Source organism: Hyperolius riggenbachi, chromosome 8, assembly GCF_040937935.1.
Source record: "Hyperolius riggenbachi isolate aHypRig1 chromosome 8, aHypRig1.pri, whole genome shotgun sequence".
Lineage (NCBI taxonomy): Eukaryota > Metazoa > Chordata > Amphibia > Anura > Hyperoliidae > Hyperolius > Hyperolius riggenbachi.
In genome coordinates, this window is record NC_090653.1 from 225,965,942 (window position 1) to 225,984,803 (window position 18,862).

The window sequence follows — 18,862 nt, forward strand, 5'->3', positions numbered from 1 at the left end:
TGGAACAAATGTACAGTTCATACATATGCATATTAAATGTTACAATTTTTCGTGATAGTGGTTCTTTAAGTCAGCTGTGCTGAAGCCTCTCCCTGGACCAACTCCATTTTCAAGAATGGTAACTAGGTGATGTTGTAAGGGTGCCTTCCAAAGCAAATTAAGGAAACTTAAAATATTTTAGGATATTTGTACCTCAGTATCATACTTATCTGGGTTATAGCTTTATTATATGAATTTATCTGGCAAAAAATATGGTTACCTTCCAAAATAAAAGTAGGCTTTTTAGGCTTTTTTTATATGAATTTTAATACATTTTTCACTTAGTATCACTTTAGTGGAGATGAGAACTGGAGCTGGACAATCGCAGCTCAGTTTCATATACAGTGCTTTTATATATTAAGGAGAATTTACTCTTCACTCACTTCCTTCTGCAAAACAAAAAGGAAAAAAAAGAAACATTTTATTATACACATCCACATAGGAACACAAGCAAAGTTATAAGCAATAAAAAAATAATAATTTTACCTTTCCTCCAATGTCACGGCTCTTAACCTTGAGCTTGTTCACTTGGGACTCAGCAATGTCCGCTCTCTCCTCAGACTCTTCAAGCTCATGTTGGACCTTCCGGAAACGGGTCAGGTGGGTGTTGGCTTGTACCTCCTGCCAGCAAAAAGCTCAATTTACAGAAGAACTGTAACCAAAGATTTAGCTTCATCCCAATCAGTTGATGATACCCCCTTTCCCATGAGGAATTCTTATCTTTTCACAAATAGATCATCAGGGGGCTCTATATGGCTGATATTGTGGTAAAATCCCTCCTACAGTGTGTTGTCAGCACCTAGGTACTGACAGTTTCCTGTCTGTAAACCTTGTTGCATTGTGGGAAATAACAGCTGTTTCCAACTGCCATGCAGTGAGTATCTCCCTCTGTGCATATGTATGTACAGTATATAAAATTGCAACTACTGGTATTTAGCCGTTTGCATTGTTAGGGGGTGTGGTTTTAGAAAATGGCAGTTGGTGCTGTCTGTTATTTGTTCATGTCTGCCAGTAGTAAAGATGATGTCGTGCAGGCTGATTGTGGACTAAACAATATGAACAAATTACATGGCGAAAATCAATCATTTCTTGATATCTCTTCTATTTTTCAACTTCTTTCTTTGCAATGTATTGATTTTTTTTCCCCTTTCAGGTAAAGTTCCATCTTTCCATAGTTTTTGCACTGCTCGGAGTCCCTTTATTAAGGCCTATGGAGTATATTGAAATACCATTGTAACAAGGCTTTAGGGTGGTGCTCAGTAAAATGCAGAAGTTTGCTGAATATATTTAGATGTTTGTGGTTAGGGGTTTTCAGCATGTGATTATAGGATATGAAAGAATGTGTGTCTGAGCCAGTAAGAACCACAGCACTGGGTTTTTCTCTGTACGTAAAACTGTTATTTCTTGCTTATGACAATGTGAACCACAGGTAATGCCCATGTTTTTTTACTGATATTTATCACAATGGTAGTCTACAAAGAGAAGTGATCTCAAACTTTTTTCCTGAATGACAAAATCTATTTGTAATTACCGATTCCTCAATTTGCCTCTTGTAGGCCTTGACCTTCAGCTGCAGTTTTTCCACCAGATCCTGCAGTCTCTGGATGTTCTTCCTGTCTTCCTCAGTCTGCAAACAGAGAGGAAAATTTAGAATACATTTTTAAGTTGAAGTCAGTTTCCATTCATTTTTATTTACTCACTGTCCTTCCTACACAACCAACCTGTGTACCCTCCATTTACAAAACACCCTATAGGGGGCTTCTACATACAGGTCATGTACAGCCCCGTTTTTTGGAGCGTGATGACGGGAGGGGACAAGCCACACCGTCCGTTGCTTTGGTAACAGCACCGCCCTCTGTGATGATATGTGGTTACGTCATCACACGAGGCGCTGTTACCAATGTGTCGGAGGCCTAGGAGAAAAAAGGTAGATTCATGCTCCCTGCGTGTGCCCATGCTTTCCCTGCCTCTGGGGTAATGGGGGTGGGAAGGGAGGGGAGAACTCTGACTATAGTGTGTGGGGGGATGGGAATGGAGGGGGGCTCTGGCTGACTATACTGCATGTGGGGGGGTACTCTGGATGATTATACGGTGGGTGGGAGGGGGAGGAGCTCTGGCTGACTATACTGTGTGTGGGGGTGGTAATGGGGGGAGGATCTTGCTTGTGTGGGAGTTTTGGCTAGGTATACAGCTGGCATTTGGCTACCTATACTGGGTGGGGGTATATTTTTCAACACTCGCCCTGGGAGCAAATTCACTTACAAACTGCCCTGGTCATGTGATGCCATCATGTTGCCTGGCAGCCACAGAGCTGCTTTGGCACTGGTCAGCACTGGTCAGGATCTTCCCTCTTTCAGGAAACTCCCCACTGGTCAGTTTACTAGGGGTAGGGACAGCCATGATAAGCCCTCCAATCAACAGTGAAGGGAGTGGGGAGTGCTGTGAGCACCATGCTTCTTCTCAGGAGTCACAGTGGGAGATTGGTCACTACTGCAATGATCCAGCAGAGCCTCTAGAAACAAACAGGAACCTAAACCAAATCAGTGTTATGTCATCAGTGAAACGTTTGGCTCCTTTTGAGTATAAACAGGACGTTTTGGGTGTAGATTACCCCACACTAATGTTGAGTGTGAGAAGGAAGAGAGGGCAGCAAAAATGTTAAAAGTGTTGATGCGTTTTAAAATGTGAGCGGCATATGGAAGCTGCCATTTTTATTTTAAACAATATCCCTTGCCTTGCAGTCCTGCTGATCTTTCTGCCTTCAGTAGCATCTGAATCACATACCTGAAACAGGCATGCAGCTACTCTAGTCAGACTTCAGTCAGAGCACCTGATCTGCATGGTTGTTCAGGGTCTATGGACAAAAGTATTTCAGGCATCAGCAGGAAAGCCAGGCAATGTGCATTGTTTGCCAGAAGCTGGAGTGTGGAGTGCAGTCAGGGGGCCTGGCTGCAACTCCTCTGGATGATCTTTTATATCCATAACAACAAGTCTAAATATCACAAATTCCAACATGTCTCTCTGCAAATAAATAAATCAAGCTGAGTAGACAGGGTTGTACAAAATACAGCCTTACTATCCAGACTTTCTTCCATTGTTGTTTTACACGCGTTCATTATTATGGGGGACCCAATCAGAGAAGAATAGGTAATAATCTCTGCTTACTTCCCTTCAAAGCTACTTGCCTGGCTATTGTACGGAATCTCTGGCTTTAAAGAAAACCCGAGATGGGGTTGAGGGGAAAATTCATACATACCTGGGTTTTCCTCCAGCCCCCTTGTGACCTTTGGCTCCCTTGCTGTCCTCCTGGGCCGCCGCGAGCCTCCTCTGAAATTTTTCCAGTCAGGGCGTCCTGCGCATGTGTGGCTTAGTTGTGTGCGCATGTCCCCATCATTCTCCCGTCTCCGGAAATGTACCAAGCATGTGTAGTACTACTGCGCAGGCAAAGATCTCTCCCGGTGAGGAAAGCGCAGTGGGGGTGAATGCGCAGCCGAACTGCACATGTGCCGAATGGCCCTGACTGGAGAAATGTCAAAGAACCCTAGTGGAAGATAAAGACGGTCCGGGAGGACAGCAAGGAAGCCAAAGGTCTGAAGGGGGCTGGAGGAAGCCCCAGGTATGCATTAATTTCCCCGTCACCCCTGTCTCAGGTACACTTTAATATTTTCTAAACCACTCACCTACAACCGTATGTAGTTTGGGTTTTCTGCTTCTATTCTGTCTCTACTTTCTGGATGTGTGTCACAAGTGTGTGCCTCAAACTGCTGGACACAAAAGATCAGCAAGACACACAGGCACAGGCAACAGGAGTATTTTAAAAAGCAAATCAAGATGGCAGCCTCCATATTCCTTTCAATTTGTGTATCCTGAAGAAACCCTGAAAACCTACTAAGCCTATGAGTAGATATTAGGAAACCGTGTCATAAGTCACTTTACCTGGTAAGTCAGCTCCTTCACTCTTCTCTCGTATTTCCGAGCACCTTTAAGCCCTTCGGTAAAACGTTTCTGCTCACTGTCCAGCTCGTTCTCCAGCTCATGCACCTGCAGGAAACAGTTAAACAGTTATTATTGTTAACGTTCTAAGGTCACTGTTAAATTGTCTATGGCCTCAATTCACTAAGCTTTATCAAATACTTTATCGAATGTTTAATAATTTACCTCATGGGTAAAATCTGATTTTGAATTTACTAAGGTGTTATAGATTTATCGAATGTTTTATGGATAAAATGTTCAATAAATCAATAAATCTATAACACCTTAGTAAATTCAAAATTAGATTTTACTCATGAGGTAAATTAGTAAACGTTCGATAAAGTGTATGATAAAGCTTAGTGAATTGAGGCCTATGTCTTTTTTAGCTACATTGGGCTTCTCATAATTGACTTATTTTTCACCTAATTGATAAAAATAACCTTTCAGCACATTTACAGGCAAAATAATCACTCAAAGTAAGTTGCTCCTGATTAACTTAATTTCAATATTACTTTTCTTACATTAATTATATTATATTTTTGCTCTTTGGGAGCTTAAAAATGTAACACAGATGAGGTGCAAACAGAGTGAAAACAGGTGAAAAAGCTTTGTGAATCATGCCCATTGATTTATGTAAGGTCCATTTCCAACAAAATATTTTGAATAAATTAACATTAAATATTACATATGACACATTTTGAGCCCAATCCGATTCACTTTTTCTCCTAAGCTTTCTCATATTTTCATATTATAAATAAAATGCCGTTTAAGCCACCAGCAAGCAAGAACATTTTTAGAATAATTTTTACAGTATTTTTTCACATACTTTTTGGGACTTCTTCAATTGCAGAGTGCTGAAAAGTTACCGTATTTTAAACAGAAAATGAAAAATTATCTCTTGGGAGAAAAAGTGAATTGGATCAGGCCCTTTATGTTTAATACTTGCAGCCAGCAGATGGCAGAGTTTTAAGTGCAACTAAAGTAGTAAGACCTCAACAGCTGTGTGTGCAAAAAGAGTGTAGTTGCATATTGAGGCTGCTGATACTAACCACCCCAACTGTAACAGAGAATACACAAAGCTGGCACTTCTGTAGAGGTAAACTGGGCCATTGCCCTCAGCCCCAAACTCCCTAGGGGCCTTTAAGTCAGGGATTGTCATAACAAGTATATAGTCAGCACAGTACTAAAATATATTGGTCTCTACACTTCTTTTGGTCATTTTCCCAGGAACCCAAATTGCTATAAACTGTCCCTATGTGTTTGGCACCATATTTTTACACATTGAGCAGCTTTAGAAGGTAGTAAAATTCTGCATCTTACAACCTTTATAACTTCTAGTGTAAATGAGGCCAAAGAGTAACACTGTCTCTGCAAGAGCCCATGCCATTCATGGCCTTCAAGCATAATGCTGGGAATACATGATGCAATTTTACAATCAGACAATTATTTGCTAAGTGTCCGATGTGTTTCCGTTCAAGGAATCAATTTTGCGAAGTTATCATCGGAAAATGAATTCCTTTACCGGTCAGGAGCAGGTTGGACATGTACACATGGTACTGATCACTCGTCGATCAGACAGGAAATTGCATCATGTGTTCCCAGCATTACTTGTGTGTGTCTATCCATGAACTTTGTATACAATCAGGAGCGTAACAACAACTCATAAGGCCATTCTGCGAAATTGTCGTGGGGCCCCCTGGAATCCAAACTTCCCACTGTAACCAATCCCTCCGTGCACACACTTTGGCCTGAGAAGCATGCAGAATAGCACATGGACCAGAGAAATACTTACCAACTCCAGTGCTGTGGGCCTCTTTCATGCATCACAACTGCATCTCTCAGTTGCCATTCGCAAGTTCTCAATCACGTGACTCGCATCGGTCATGTGATCTGAAGTTAGCGAATGGTAGCAGAAAGTATGTGGCTCTGATGCATGGAGGAGACCCACAGTACTGGAGCAGGTAAACCTTACTCCACTACCTGTGCATGTGGGTCAGGAGAGGAAGGACGAGTGGGCCCCACAGCCTCCGGGCCCTCCAGCGGATGCAGGGGTTGCAGTGTCTATTGTTACGCCCTTGTTTACAATTCATTTTCATTGCACATCTTTTTCAGAACAGGGGTTAAGCTACTGTTTCAGTGATTTGTGTAACAGGTCAGGTTAAATTACACTTTAAGTCTGTAACAAACTTATCTGGTATGGTCTCTGGAGGCTGTTCTGATAGCGTGGAGCAGCTGGAGGAAGCTTCCTCTTCCTCTTTGGTCAATTGCTCCCCTGTAGACGTGAATCAGCATGATGGTATCCCCAGCTCCCCTGTAGATGTGGGTTGGCGTGTTGTTTCTGGCAGGACGCGCGCAGCTCAGAGCTGCCTTTATAGGCTGAGGAGGCATGTCTGATGAGGTGTCAGCTGGGATGTCATCAGCTGATACCTTTTTGCAGGAGGTGCTGTCAATTCTGGGGGCTGGGCTTTTGCTCTGCCTCCTGGGTACTTAAGGCCAGAATAATCACTTGCTCGTTGGCCTTGATACTAATCAGTTCCCTGGTTCTTGGCCTTTAGCTAGTGAGAGTTTGAGAGATACATTTCATATATTGCGCATCAGCACGATATATATGTACTCTAGAATCAGAATCAGAATCATTTTATTTCGCCAAGTACAACGGGGGTTGTACCTGGAATTATTTTTGGCACATACAGGGTCGGTGATGGTACAGCAAAAACACAAGCAGTAATGTACATTACATTAGTAGTGAGTACACAGTGCATGGAACATAATACTTAGTTACATAGTTACATAGTGGGAGGTCCCGAGGAGGCATCCAGTGCTATGTGAGTGGAGCGCTACCTTCTTTGCAGCGCTCAACAGCTCTGCAGCTATTTGGATGCCCCCCAGGATTCCAGTGACTCAGCTCCCATGTGCATTGGAGGGCTGGGAGCAGCAGCGTGGTACTAGCTCTGGCTCCTCTCTGGGTCTCCATGGCTGAGGCTTCACGTGGCTTGGTCGTGCACTGTGTGCACTGTGGGAGTCTTCGCGTGGCTGTAGCCGGCTGGAAGCGGCTGCAGAGAAGCTGCGTGGGTTGTCTCCTGGGGCTCCATGCTCCATGCTGCTGTGATCGGTGGCTCCTGCAGCAGCTGTAGCTTCCCTCCATGTGTCGTCCTCATCAGCGGCTCAGCATCAGCTGATCGTGGTGGCCGGAACAGCCGAGAGCGGCGTCATCTGTGCAGGCCATGTTCTGTAGACCATACGGCCTGCACCACGTGGACGCTCTCCCTTGACCCTCTGAAGCCTCTGTCGTGGCTGAAGGGGCTGGCTTGGGGCAGCGATGACGGTGGAAGTGCACGAGCACCCGAACAGTTGATCGGCTGTGTGAAGCTGGGCGCACCCGACAGGGTGGCCGGTGGCCTGCACGGTAACGTCCTCCGTAGCTGGAACGTGTGGAGGACGGCAGCCTCTCCGCTGGGAGCCGTGATGGGGTCGGCGCAGGTGGTGCCGCTGATGATCCGGGGGCAGCGGCGGCAAATCAGCAGAGTTCCGCACTGCCTCTCCATGCCTGCGCACTGCGTGAACAGCTGTTCCTCTCGCCGGCCACAATCAGCTGATCCTCTCGCCGGCCGTCGTCTGCTGCAGTCCGTGGCTGATGCAGAGCCAGATCGGCAGTGCCCATGTCCTCCGCCTCCTATCTCAGCAAGAGGTAGAAACACAGAGGTGAGTGGAGGAGAGATAGCCCTTAAAAAAGCAAAACAGGCCGGAACCCTGTGGCCGAGGCGTCCAAGTCCGGCTCCATCTTGATCTAGTCAGTCAGTATTGTATTATTGTAATATTGTACATTGTATTGTGTACCGACCTTTGCCTGCTTCTTGACTACGAATCTGCCTAACTCTTCTGTACTACAGCCATCTGATCTCTGTGTACGTCTCGGCCTGCCCCTGACTTCGATTCTGTTAGATCCTTCCAATACGACTGACATCTGACTTATGTGTATGACTCTGCCTGTTATTTGACTACGATTTTGCCTAGCCCTTCTGTACCTCAGACATCTGCTAACGTGAACGAACTCGGCCTGTCTCTGATTACCCTTTTCTCACTAGTACTGTGATGTGCACTTGTTATGCTAGCCCTATGCACGTATCAGCGTGCTAAAGTCTAGATTTGACAGCATTAAATGCATGACACTTTCTGTGAGGTCAATTTAACTTAATCTGCAGCCTGACTCATGCAGCAATAGAACACCTATCCTGTTCTAGGCTAGTCAAATCAACTCATATTGTTCACTGTGTCACACAGTGCCTCTAGCACAAGTGTTGGCCACACCATTGATTGAAGTTGTTAGTTATCTGTCATGTTTGACCACTGGTGACCAAATGTATCTCAGTTGTTCTACTGTACTCCCACAACAGGGCACCTCTCACCTATCCTATACTGTCCTCTCTCCATAGACTAGAACAGGTTGTTCTGCAGAGAGATCAGCAACATGCATAACTGTTCTTAGAATGTGGCCAGGAACGATCACAAAGGATTTTCCTAGGCAACAGCTATTGAAAGTGTGGATTTACCTTAAAGCAAAGGAGGGTCAGGAATCAGCTTAATAAGCTGAATGGTTGTACAAATTTAATGAGTAATAATAGGAGCATTGTAGTTGTTGTTTTCTTGTATGTGCTCTGTTATTTATCTAATTCATGTTTTTGTATAAGAGTAGGAGGGGGATATGAAGTCTGCGGCTCTGTGCACGGAATTTTCCTTCCTGAGTGCAAGTCAGAATGAATGTTGGTTCCCCTGTAACATTTGCCCTGCTTTTGTCACTTTTAGAGTCCTGATTTGAAGATTGAATAAGCTAACATGAGGCTATGGTTGCAGATTTTAGTTGTAGGTTGTAGGTTATCTAAAAACTGGTGCCCGCTAATCCTGTCACAAGGTCACATAACTACAGATGGTGACAGTTTGCCAATGGCAGCAACATAGCTAGGGAGGTAGAGGTCGGCATCATTTATGACTGGAGTCTCACTCCATACACTTAAAGGACCACTCCAGCGAAAAATCTATCTGACACAATTGACAGGTTTTGGACCTGTCCATCTCCTCATTGGGGATTCTCAGGGTTTTCTTTATTTTCAAAAGCATATCTTGAATGGCAGTTTAACTGCCAAAATAGAAAGACACCAGCCAGCCTCCCTACTTGCTGGCACACTATTTTGTCAGTTACACTTAGCAACTACTGTTCAGGAAATTTTTTTGAAAACCAAGAAAACCATGAGAATCCCCCGTGAGGAGATGGACTAGCCCCAAACCTGTCGGCTCTGTCAGATTTTAACTGCTTAATTTTTTTTAGCTGGAGTGGTCCTTTAATGAGAACCCGAGTTGAACCTCAGGTCAAAAGTCATATTTTTACCAATGGAGAGGGAAGCCTTTGGATTCTCCAGAGGCTTACAAAGTCTTCCTTCAAACCTCTGCTTCTCCCGAGACCATTCTGCACATTGCAACAGCGCTCCTATGCATGCATGAGCACGCTCGCACCTGTGTGAGCACTGCCACGCCTGCGCAGTAGCACGGAGTACGAGCTGCTCCGTGTACTGCACAGTTGCAGACATGCTCATGCAGTACAGCTGTGCTCATGCTTGAAGAGGAGCGTGGTAGCGAGCTTGGAATCCGGCAAGAGCTTGTCAGAATCTTTTGGGTGGGGGTCCACACTTGGCAAAAGTAAACCGGAGGGTGGGGTGGGAAGCCTCTACACTCTACAGGATCCAAAGGCTTCCCTCTTCTTAGGTATTTGACTTTTGGCCTAAGGTTTTCCCCGGTTGCACTTTCAGAAAAAAAGGCAATTTCAGAGCAAAGAAAAATTGCATTGAAGCCGGATATGAAGCAATTATTACATGGCAACCTGTAAAATGTTTGTACAGGCATTCTGTTACTGGATTTAGACACAGGATTATCTTAAAGGACTCACAAAGCCAAAAAATAAATGTAGTTTTACTTACCTAGGGCTTTCCAGCCCCTAGAAGTCATTTGGGTCCTTCAGCGCAGCTCCAGTCCTCTCCGGGGTCCCGCTGGCAGCCTCTAAGAATCGCCGACCCATTGGGAGGCCGGTGTATTCTGCGCATGCTTCAGCATGTGCCTGCTTCGCGCCAGAACACCCCCACGTCACCGGGAGTGTACTGCGCCCGTGCATGCACAGAAGACACTGCCCCATCGGGCGTCAGCAATTTTTAGAGGCTTCCAGCGGGATCCTGTAGATAGAGGACCAATGACTTCTAGGGGCTAGAAGAAGCCCAGGTGAGTAAAACTACATTTATTGTTTACCCATGTGAGTCCTGCAAAAATGCAGGCACTGCTGAACTTAATGCAGAAAATACCAGTATGAGTTACAAGCTGGGAATCATGGATATACTAAGTATTAAATTGGATGATGAATTTGTAGAATACATTTATAAAACACTACTAAAACACTACTTTGTGAGCTTGAGAGTTATTAAAATTAGATAAAAACTAAAACCATGAAAGCTTGAGTAAAACAATGAAAATCTAAAGTAGTATTTCTATACTGTACTTACCCTGGCCTCCAGTTTCTGGAGCTGTTTCTTGCCACCCTTCAGTGCTAGCTGCTCAGCTTCCTCCAGGCGGTTCTGCAGGTCCTTCACAGTTATTTCAAGGTTTTTCTTCATCCTCTCCAGATGGGCGCTGGTGTCCTGCTCCTTCTTCAGTTCTTCTGCCATCAATGCAGCCTGGAGTAGAACAGAGAAGCAACAATTTGGAATATCAGACTACGCATCGTCCAAGCAGTAAATTGGCATGAGATGATACGTACATCAGTGATGGCCTTCTTGGCTTTTTCTTCAGCATTTTTAGATTCTTGAATAGCCTCCTCTACTTCATTCTGGAGATGACTGACATCACCTTCTAACTTCTTCTTGCTAGTGATTAGGGTGGTGTTCTAGAGTAAATAATTTGTTATTTTGTAAGATAAGGCTATATTAAATAATACATTCAATGTCGGCCATACAGGGGGTGTAGCAAGAAATCATGGAACCCCATAGAAAAATTTTGATTGGGGCCCCCTACTCAAAAAATCCTGAGGTAACTTTGTGTCCCAGGGAGCCCCTCAGAACAGGTAGCTAGAGATTCCCCTCAGTATTAGGTAACCAGAGTATAAGTACCTAGAGGTAACCACAGTATGGGTAGCAAGAGGGGCCCCCCAGTATAGTTAGCCAGATGTGCCCCCCAATATAGATAGCCAGATTAGCCACCTTGTATAAATAGCCCCATAGACAAGGTCTGCAGCGGGCTCCCTTATTGCCAGACAAAACCAATGCCCCCCTCCTTGGCTATGGGCCCCATAGCAATCACTGTGGCTGCTACAGTGATCCCTATGTGACATCCTACCTGGGAGTGCAATAGCTGCACACGCTCACTGACTTCAATAAGTTCTTGTTCTGCCAACTTGCGCGATTTTTCTGTTTGTTCCAAGCCAGCCCTCATCTCTTCAATTTCAGCCAGTTGAAGATTATTTCGGCGTTCAATCACAGCAACTTGTTCCTTCAATTCTTCTTGTCCCCTCAGAGCATCATCTAGCTGCAACTGGGAGTCCTTGTAAGCAAAAATTTGCATAGTTGTAAAAGAACATAAAAGAACAGCAATTTCACTCTTCAGTTACTTTTTTTGGTCAGAGTTAGGGATACCTTTAGTTGCCCCTGCACATTTCTGAGCTGTTTCAGTGATTCAGCAGCCTGGCGGTTGGCATGGCTGAGTTGAATCTCAATCTCATTCAGGTCTCCTTCCATCTTCTTTTTGAGCCTCAAAGCATCATTTCTGCTCCTGATTTCAGCATCCAGTGTGCTTTGCATGACATCAATGGCTCTCTGGCTGTTACGCTTCAGCTGTTCAATCTCCTCCTCTTTTTCCGCAACCTTCCTGTCCACTTCAGATTTCACTTGGTTCAGCTCCAGCTGTAAGCGAAGGATCTTACCTTCTTCGTGTTCCAATGATGCCTTTGAAAATTGAATGAAAACCTGATTATGGGCTTAGTACCAAAGATATTTGCTTAACCCCAACCTACCACCATCATTTGCATTCAGCGTTTCTATAATACAATTCCACCTTTTACCTTGATTTAAAGAGTAACTGTCAGGCTGCAGAAGCTAATTTAAACCTCTATTCTCCTGTGTTAAACAGTTTAGAAGGAAGCCCAAAAGCCATTAGTGAAGATAAAAATCTCAGTTACCTTTGATGTGTGCTTATCAGTAAGGCTGTTATAGACCCATAAGGACGCAAGCCGCATACTAAACTGCAAAGCATTCTGGGGCCCTCCCCTCGGCTGCTAATGAGACGTTACAGCAGCTTGTAATCAGTCCAGCGCGTAGCACTGATAAATCTCTGGGCAGAGTACACTGCAGGAGTCAGCTATTGTTCCTAGCCACATGCTCATTAATATTCACTGCACACTGTGTTATTCAAGTACGAGCTTATCTGTGATCAGGAAGCAGGCAGGACATGACGACACATTTGACAGAAAAACATGGAGCCTGCCATGAGCTGTCAGGAGCATCTATCTCTGCATATACTATATACAAATTCTGTGAAATCCAAACGTGGACAGTGAAATGCATATGTAATGTAAGTACAGCCAATCTTTAGCTACTGATATATGTGTTTATTTTCTCTGAGACCTTATACCTAACAGCTCCTCTTTAAGGCAAACCTGTGCTGCTCAAAAATAAAAAAACAAATCTAGATACCTACATGGAGGGAAGCCTCTGGATGGTACATAGGCTTCCCATGTTCTACTTGACCCCACCACCACTGGCTGGGACCATGTTCTAGTTTGCAGCCACGCAAGCCTAAGTGCGGCTCTAGTGCACAGGGGCAAGTACACTCGTGGATGAGCAGCTTTGAATCACTTTGCAGGCGTGGCCATACTTAAACATGAGCAGTATGGCTGCACTTGCTCTGCTGTCACGCTGACAACAAAGCTCCGTATCTCAGTCAGGAGACAATTTCATTGGCTCCTGACCCCATGATGACTGTGAGCCAATCACAATGATCACTGCTCGTATTTGTGAAAAAATAGTCTCTGGTCCTTAAGGGGAGAGGTTAAGAGCTATTACTATACTAGAACAGTGGCGTCACTAGGGGGGTGCAGTAGGTGCGGTCCGCACCAGGTGTCACCAGCAGAGGGGGTGACACCAAGCTCCAGGCTAAGGGAGAGTAGAGTAGGCTGTTTAAATACAGACCAGGCTAGTGCCTGGTGTACTTCTCCCTCCTGCTCTTCTCCCTTATGGCTGCTCTGTGTTGCGCTGATAACGGAGTTCAGTGGCCACCAGGGAAACATGGTGATCATCTTAACATCCGCTATAACAAGCAACGTTGCTACCTGGTGGGTTGGAGGTTCATAGGGTAAGAAGGGGTGACACCATGAGTTTCTGTAGTGAGTGACACCAACCCTAGTGATGCCTCTGTACTAGAATATAGCCCCACCCATCAATAACGGATAATCAATGATCGATTGGAATGAGGTTTCTCTTACTCAACCTAAGGCAAGTGATTGGCACAAGTTGTGGGGATATGCCATCAACAATTCTGCCCACAAATGCATTTGCATCTATTGGCAATATTTTACAATGCCTGAAGTCATCCAATTATAGCTTGGTACTGCACTCTACTTCATTAATAGTTTCTAGTTTCCCATAACATTACAGGCAGCAATTGGCGGTGCATGAACTCATTGTTATGGACGTGATGTTTGATGGATGATGTGGCCACATATTCCGCCCTTACAGATTTTGGTACCTATGCAATAAATGGTGCGTGGGTCCCATTATATGACAGCAATTGGCTGAGGGATTTCGATGCATCCTAAAGCCATGTCTAAATCACAGCTGGCACCAATCAGCAGTGCCTGCATTTGTGTCGACTTTTGGAGTCCTGCCCACAATACTACCGGCGCCTATATCAGAGTGCCTGTATCTGGACTTGTGCAAAAATAAAATGGACCAATGAATGGCGATATATGTAAGAGCTTATATCATGGGTAATGATGATTGACAGGAGAGGGATGAAACTGGGACTGTAATTGGAGGGAGGTGCAGTGCGCCAGATGATGATTGGCTGAGGTATTAGTACGGAGCCTGACATGGCTACAGATTGGCTGGTCCTTGTATCAGCAAAACCCACCACTTGGGAATGAGCCCGTGCTGTTGAATTCTAATAGGGAATCGTTGAAAATGTATAAAGACCCTTTTTGAGACTCAGAGGCACTATAAGCATCCTGGTAAACAGATGTGCACGCCCATAAGCTTTAGATAAAGGGAGCTACTGAGCCATGCAGACACAGTTAGTCTGTCTATATAGCCATGAGGCTATGTCATTGTGAATTTTTGAATGCACTTTATTTGCTGTATAGCACCTTGGCACTACTGCACATTGTTATTTTCCCCTGATGAAGCCCCAATGAATATGGGGTGAAACATGTTGATTTATGGTGATGTTTTAATCTGTATTTGTTAGCATTCATTGTGAGGAGTAGAAGGATATCACGTCTGTCAGGAACCGGCCCCGACTGCGGGTTTGACCAGATCGAGAGGGGAAGCAGCCTTAGTCGAGCTAACACAAGGCTGTGACCCCTCAGAACACTTCTCACTGCCACCACTAGCTGTTGCTAGACACTTCCACTCTGCTGTTGAGTGATCTGCACGCAATCCGAGTTTTCGTATTCAGGTCAGCTTTGCGCTTTAGGCCGAATACGGGAACACCACACACACACACACACACACACACACACACACACACACACACACACACACACACACACACACACACACACACACACACACACACACTACAATCGTACAGTAGCAAGGCACAATCAGGCACTGACTTTGTAACGCAAGTTACATTGCAGACTCTTCTAGGCTATGAGCGTTAGCTTAGTACAGCCGAATTCAAACTTATTAAATAACTATTTAACATTCCAGAAAAAAGTGGAACAATGCAGAAAATAATATATACAAAAGATTTACAAAAACAAAGTAAAAATTACAAAATAAAAGTTACAAAGGTACACACAAGACAGGTTGCAGAAATAAAAGGGAAATAAACGTTACCAGCTAATACAGAGCGTTGTTTGCGGTAGAACGCAGCTTCCGACCAGTAGTCGGGGCAGCTCTAGCGTCTTTGCTATCTCCGAGGAGCTACGAGTTGTGAAGGACCTGTGCGGGTTCTTCTAGGCCCATTTGGGGCCTGGGGGTACAAGTCCAACCCGCCTCCGAAGGTTTGCACAGAATGCTTGTCATATCCTGTGATATGCAAACTTCCAAGGTTTTTCCTGTCCCACTTTTGATCTTTTAGAGATTTCAAAACACTTCACACACTTCCAGCAGGCTGTCATATGTAAACTTCAAACATTCCTGTGTTAGCTTCTAACTGTCCAGACTCATTTAATCTGGATTGTATTTTGGCTTGTTTACATATACACAAAGTTCAAACGAATGCAAGATCCACAACAGAATAGAGGGTTGTTACCTAATTACCTGTTTCCAGAGGAACTGAATGCAAATGTAGTGTCATTGACATACAGGCAACCACATTAGCAGTTCCTGCTCTACTGTTCACAAGCGTTCACCTTCAGATGCAAATGTACTATTCTGGCCTACAGGAGATCCAATTAGCAGCGTCCAACTTCCAGAGGAACTGAATACAGTTCCAGATTAAATGAGTCTGGACAGTTGGAAGCTGTAAACTGCATTTTATACCCTGATTTCATGTATAACCTTGTGCTATGTTGTATAACCGTTTGCTACCTCTCTGTCTGTCACCCCTTGTTGCAATGTATGTATCCCTATTTATTGTCCAGCGCTGCGTAATATGTTGGCACTTTATAAATACAATAAATAATAATAATACAGAAGCTCAAAGTAGCAGCTTCCTTCAGCCCTACACATGACACAAAATGAAAATTATGGCTTCTATGTTCTGCATATTACCATACATATCATCATCATCACATAGATCCCCACAACGTCCATTAAAGCCACTGGACACGCCGGGACTCAGGGCGGGTTCAGTGGAGTGGCCGTTACTTTGAAGGAGCGCAAGTAACTTAGCAGCGCACTCTACGCTGAAATTACCGCTCGTAGCATAGCTTGATCTCCTCTCATTAAGCTGCACTGCTTTAGCAGCACCGTTTAATGAATCAACCCTATGGAATTAATGATGGTCATGTCCAGGAAAACTCATGGAGAAGCATGTGATTTGTTTGATCAGCTGATACATTTTCAAAACTCTGATTTGCTGTGATCCCAGCCTGCTTTTTTCCCCGCATATGATCATTACTAGCAAATCAGAGACTTACATATTTATCACCTAAAAAAATTGGTTGCATGCTTCTCCATGAGTTCTTGACATGACCATTACTACATGCGATGTCCGTGCAATGCGTTGCACCGCAAGATAGCAAGTGTGTGTGATCCTTGCCTAAGGAATAATCGTGTACATCATACATTAACGTGACACTGAAGCGGTTAAAAAATAATAATTATGATATAATGAATTGGTTGTGTAGTACGGATAATTCATAGAGCATTAGTAGCAAAGAAATAGTATCATATTTTTATTTTCAGTTATATAGCTTTTTTATAACATTGCATCATTCTCTAATATTTGCAGTGTACACACTACTCAGCATTCTAAATGATTTTACAGAGCAGGCTAATGACCTTTTGAACTTTCCTCTGCAGAAAAAAACAAAATACAGTGACAGACACTTGAAATAATAAGCTTCAGAAGACAGAGCTCTCTGCAACTTTGAAAGTCGGAGAGATCAGTGAAGTTCTTTTGCATAGATAACAACTGGAGTTTTTTTAAATTTTCCTGTACTGGAAACATATTAGACTCATATCTCTGCTGCTAATTTTTTTTTTCTTAGCTGTACTACACATACAAATCATTATTTCATAAGTATATTTTCACTTCAGATTTCCTTTAAACTACAGCAAGATGACATCAGTCCTAAAGTCGCACAACATATTAAACAAACCCCTTATTTTAACTGTTACACGTACCTCAGCCTCCTCCAGGGCAGCTTGAAGATCATTCCTCTCCTGATCACTCTGCTTCTTGGCCTTTTCTAGCTCAATAATAGACTTTGCACTCTCTGAAATATGTTCACTTAGCTCCATGACCTCCACTAGAAAAGAAATCAAGTATTGTTACTACTATTTCAATACAGGCAGTAACTCCAGCAAAAAAACAACAACAAAAAAACAAAAACAAAAACATATAAATATAGGCATTAACCTTTTCGGGACCGGCCACCTACCCCCCCTTAAGGACCAGGCATTTTGCGCGGGAAGGGGGTGCGCGCATTTGGGGGGGTCAGGCGGCCGGATCCCGTCTGTGGCTGCCTGGCATTGTGTCCCCCCTTGGTGGCCTGGGCCCCCCCTTCTGCCAGCAGCCTTCACTTACCTTCCAGCCTCCAGCGATGAGCCGCACGGGACCCTCTTCTCCGGCCGGCATCTCCGTTCTGTCTGACGAGCAGTTCCGGGTCGCGGCTTGATGACGTCATCAAGCCGGGACCCGGCGCTGACGTCAGATGAAGCGGAGATGCCGGCCAGAGCGGAGGGGGGCGCCGATCGTCGCTGGAACGGCAGGGAGGGGAGTGGATCCTCTTCTTTCCCCCCCTGCCGCCGCAGCTGTCAAACAGATCACTACGATCCGACGGCGATCGTAGTGATCGTGTGATCAGCAGCCATACGCGATGGCTGCTGATCACTCGGGGGAGATGTCGGCTGTCATATGACAGCTTAATCTCCCCCTCCGGGTGCGCACGATCGCGTCGGGAGCGGAAATTGCGGGCCGGCGTAGATTCTACGCCGCATCAGGCTAGAATAGCCACAAGTGCGGCGTAGAATCTACTGCACGCGGTCCCGAAAAGGTTAAAGAGAATCTGTATTGTTAAAATCGCACAAAAGTAAACATACCAGTGTGTTAGGGGACATCTCCTATTACCCTCTGTCACAATTTCGCCGCTCCCCGCCGCATTAAAAGTAGTCAAAAACAGTTTTAAAAAGTTTGTTTATAAACAAACAAAATGGCCACCAAAACAGGAAGTAGATTGATGTACAATATGTCCACACATAGAAAATACATCCATACACAAGCAGGCTGTATACAGCTTTCCTTTTGAATCTCAAAAGATCATTTGTGTGTTTACCTTCTGTCCCCTTCTTCTCTCATGCACTGAAGTGACAGGCTTCCTGCAGACAGCTCTGCCTGTGCCTGTGTTTGTAATTCCTAAGTATGTGCCAGCCAGCTACTTTCACAGCCTAACAGAGGAGGATTTTTATCCAGCACTCTTCTATCACTGATAAGATAGCAGAGAAGCTGCTGGCTTATGTAAATAAAACACACACTGGAGTGTGCATAGAGGAACAGACCAGCACGGAAGAGTTGGCAGCCTTCCAGACACAGGCCGACAAGTCTGACAGGGGAAAGATACATTCATTTATTACAGAGACCGTGATAGTACAAAGTGCTGCAGTGAGCCAGAACAGATTAGAATAGGTTTAGGAACTTGTAGGATGGTAGAAAAAACATTGTAATTTTTATTACAGAGTCACTTTAAAGGATGCAGCTTGGAGCCTACCCAAAACAACTGGAAGTGCAACTGATTGGCCAAATCCTAAACTGAATTTGCATGCAATTCGGAATTATCCCAAGCTTCCCATTGACCACCTCTACTGTCTAGTGAAGGTCGCAGGATTGAGTGAATTGAATAGATGATGTCATTTCCTGTTTGTTGCAACCCTACAAATGAAGTCTAGTCATTTGGCTATATAGGTAGATAAATGTGCGGACGATGTACATGTAG

At 44.4% G+C, this 18,862-nt stretch overlaps 1 protein-coding gene across 1 annotated transcript in view; it reads right to left on the minus strand.

Annotated features, from left to right (window-relative positions):
- Nucleotides 1–292: 292 nt before the first annotated feature.
- LOC137528471 (myosin-4-like) overlaps nucleotides 293–18,862 on the minus strand; it is a 77,104-nt gene continuing 58,534 nt past the window's right edge. Inside the window, exons 31-39 of the mRNA XM_068249760.1 lie at nucleotides 17,055–17,179; nucleotides 11,679–11,987; nucleotides 11,383–11,586; nucleotides 10,808–10,933; nucleotides 10,554–10,724; nucleotides 3,976–4,080; nucleotides 1,571–1,666; nucleotides 526–660; nucleotides 293–428 (exon numbers count right to left, since the gene is read on the minus strand). Of these exons, the coding sequence (XP_068105861.1) occupies nucleotides 408–428; nucleotides 526–660; nucleotides 1,571–1,666; nucleotides 3,976–4,080; nucleotides 10,554–10,724; nucleotides 10,808–10,933; nucleotides 11,383–11,586; nucleotides 11,679–11,987; nucleotides 17,055–17,179 (1,292 nt within the window). The 3' untranslated portion in view covers nucleotides 293–407. The remainder of the gene's footprint in view (nucleotides 429–525; nucleotides 661–1,570; nucleotides 1,667–3,975; nucleotides 4,081–10,553; nucleotides 10,725–10,807; nucleotides 10,934–11,382; nucleotides 11,587–11,678; nucleotides 11,988–17,054; nucleotides 17,180–18,862) is intronic.